A 3,544-nucleotide genomic window follows, 5' to 3' on the forward strand; every position below is an offset into this window, starting at 1 on the left:
TTGAATGTACACTACCCAACTTTTTGTGATGGATAAAAAGTTGTCCCCATTAAAAAAAAACCTTATGTTGGGTCGGCCTTACATTTATTGTAATTATTTAAAGGGTTAAATACGTTTTTAGCCCCTATAAATATGCGACACTGCATTTTTAGTCCTATAAAATTTTCCTTTAATGAATGGTCCTTATAAAATTATTATGCACCTAGTTTCAGTCCCTACTGTCAAACCAATGTATATTTTAGAATAATTATTTTGTAGACATGTTCATAATGTTTTAAAAAGTTCTGGGAAAAAAAAACTTAAAATTTAATTTCTAAGTTGAGATTTTCATTACTTTTATCATTGTTTTTTTAAATTTGAAAAATTCATATTTAATTCTTCTCGTTTTAAAAAATTCTAACACTTGGTAAATAAATATTTTACAGTATTCTAAACATATATAAAAAAATTATTCAAAAATTTAAAAATTAAAGAATAATTAAACAGCTTTTAAAATTTTAAAAAATAGAAGAGACTGAAATTGCATGCATAAAAATTTTAGAAGAATCATTCATTAAAAAAAATCTTAGAGGGACTAAAAATGCAGGGTCGCATATTTATAGGGATTAAAAACGTATTTAACCCTTATTTAAACTAAACAACTACTTTTTTTAACAACAAATGTGATATACTAAGCAAAATAGCAGCAACTTCCTTAATAAATTTAGCATATTTTGGTATCTTTGTTTTGTCAGGATAGGGTAGTTCACCTGGTGATTCCCCTTCAACACAATACATATAATCAACTATAAGAGTACTTGCTACATTTATTACTGAATAATAATCTTCACTTTTTAAGTATTTCTCAGCAGTCACCAGGTCACTAAGAGCACCATCCCACCCAAAATATCCCAAACAACTTTCGTAATGAGCTTTTGCCTCAGAATCAATACCACCTTGAGAAATTAGTGATGTGGTTAGATTAACTATGCTAGTTGCTTTAATACGCACCGCATCAATTGTGCATTGAGCAAGGGTAACGAGATCTACACCATGTTTTAATTTTAGAAAATTTAAACAAAAAGGAGTGTTGTCAACATTCTTGCAAATAACATCAACATCCACAACTTTGACAGCATATGTACTTACAACACATAAAAGAAACACCGCCACAAAAAAGGAGAAACGATTCATAATGTATAATTTATATTTTTCTCACACTACAACGTAATTGAAATTTATTTATAGATCAAGAAAAATGTTACTAATTAGATCTGGTAATATTTAAACAAATGTTATGTAAAATCTATGTTACTAAAAGGTTTTTCTAACTTTTTTTAAAGTATTATTACTAATAATTAAGCAATTAATGAATGTTACATTTTATTTGTTGATTTTGCAACATTTAGTATAGTATTGGTAACATTTAAAAACCGGTTTATACTATTCCGGCCTGATTTATATAAGAAAAAATTCTCTTCATTGAATAATGAATGTATCTAATCTACATAAAAGACAAGATACATTCATTAATCAATAAACTTTTGCTTATAAATAAGGCCGGAGGGAGTATTATTTTTAACACTTTTTTAGTTATTAAAAATAATTTTTGTAAACTACAATAATGTAAATTGTGGTCACAATTTTATTAACAAGAACTATTATTAATTATTTTGATAAAAATATAGTTTCATTTAAATATAGTTTCGTTGAAATTTCCATTACAAAGAATTGTATGAGTTCGCTATAATAAAGTAGAAAAGAAATTGTAATTTGTACTTCACAATTAATAAATGCAATATATTAATATCATCTATGCATTGAATTCTATGTTACTGATTTTACATGCGATCAGAGAATGAATCAATTGGTCTGTCTGTAAGACTAAAATTTTATTTTAAGTGCAGCAACACTGACGGTTTGCAATTTTGAAAAAATAGGGACAAAATTGGGGTATGACAGTCGCCCCTATTTAAATATATTTAACTAGGTAATATGAGGGATGTCAAATCCTCATATTACGGTGGTGAAAGATAGTTAAATACGAAGGACCCAATTTTTGTCTCTCAGATGAAAATGATGTGGAATGCAATGAGTTTGGATGAATTTTTTGAGAATTTCTCTTGCTGGTGATATGAAAGGGGAAGCATACTCTTTGGGGATTATCTAAGACGACTGGTAGAAGAAGTCCACTGGAATTATATGATGTAAGGTGAGAAGACTTACTGGGGGAAAACAAAGGTATATTCTAGAAATACATCAACATGACACGACACATTCGAAAATCCATCAGATAAAAATAAAAAAGTTATGGAAATACATCAGAATGAAAGACACATCCGAAAATCCATCAGATAAAAAAAGGGACAGCAATTCTGGAAATACATCAGAGACATCCGCAAATTCATAGGATAACAAGGGAAATAGGTTCTGGAAATACATCAGAACAAATGCAAATCCGGGAATGTATCAGAAAAAGTTCTAGAAATACATCAAAAACATCTGAAAATACACTAGATAAAAGAAGTAGATTCTAGAAATTCATCACAACAACAAGATACATCCGAAAATTCCTCAAATAGAAAAAGGAATAAGTCTTGGAATTACATCAGAATTAATACATCTAATAAAAGGAGAAACACTTTGAAAATACATCATAGACATCCAAAAATTCATCAGATAAAAAGAAATACACTCTAGAAATACATCAGAGACATTCAAAAACACATCGAATAAAAAGGGAAAATACTAGGGAATACCTTAGAGACATTTGGAAATACATCAAAGACATTTGAAAATACATCAGAGACATCTGGAAATTCATCGCATAAGGTTATAGAAATACATCAGAACAACAAACTCATATAGAAATACATCAGATAAAAAGTGAAAAGCTCTAGAAATGCATCAGATACATTCGTAAATTCATCGGATAAGGTTCTAGAAATACATCAGAGACCAAAGACCCATCCGGTAGTGCATTGGATAAAAAGGAAAACAAACTCTAGAAATACATCAGAGACATTTGGAAATTCATCGGATAACAAAGGGAATTAATTTCCGATAATGAATCAAAAACTAAAGACCCATCCGGGAATACATCGGATAAAAAGGAAAAAACTCTGGAAATACATCAGAGACATCCGGAAATTCATCAGATAAAAATGGGAATTAGTTCTAGAAATGCATTAGAAACCAAAAACCCATCTAGGAATACATCAGATAAAAAGGAAAACAAACTCTAGAAATACATCAGAGACTTCCAGAAATTCCTCGGATAACAAAGGGAATTAATTATGGAAATGCATCAGAAACTAAAGACCCATCTGGGAATACATCAGATAAAAAGGAAAAAAACTCAGGAAATACATATGAGACATACGAAAATTCATTGGATAACATATGGAATTATTTTTGGAAATTTATCATAAACTAAAGACCCATCCGAGAATACATCGAATAACAGGGAAAACATTTTCAAAATCCACCAAAATTGAAAGAAACATTCGAAAATTCACCGAATAAGGTTATGGAAATTCATCAGAACAAAGGCATGTCCAAAAAT

General features: G+C 29.2%; 1 protein-coding gene across 1 annotated transcript; it reads right to left on the reverse strand.

Moving 5' to 3' along the window:
- Nucleotides 1-633: 633 nt before the first annotated feature.
- LOC131619558 (pectinesterase inhibitor 1-like) lies at nt 634-1,173 on the reverse strand. The gene has a single exon (XM_058890646.1). It carries the CDS (start codon nt 1,171-1,173, stop codon nt 634-636), a length of 540 nt encoding a protein of 179 aa, XP_058746629.1.
- Nucleotides 1,174-3,544: the final 2,371 nt, after the last annotated feature.

The sequence above is a fragment of the Vicia villosa genome, linkage group LG7 (genome assembly GCF_029867415.1).
Source record: "Vicia villosa cultivar HV-30 ecotype Madison, WI linkage group LG7, Vvil1.0, whole genome shotgun sequence".
NCBI classification, from domain to species: Eukaryota; Viridiplantae; Streptophyta; class Magnoliopsida; order Fabales; family Fabaceae; genus Vicia; species Vicia villosa.

What these genes read in the sequence shown, in the direction of transcription:
- LOC131619558 (XM_058890646.1), bottom strand. Translation starts at nt 1,173, where the DNA reads ATGAATCGTTTCTCCTTTTTTGTGGCGGTGTTTCTTTTATGTGTTGTA.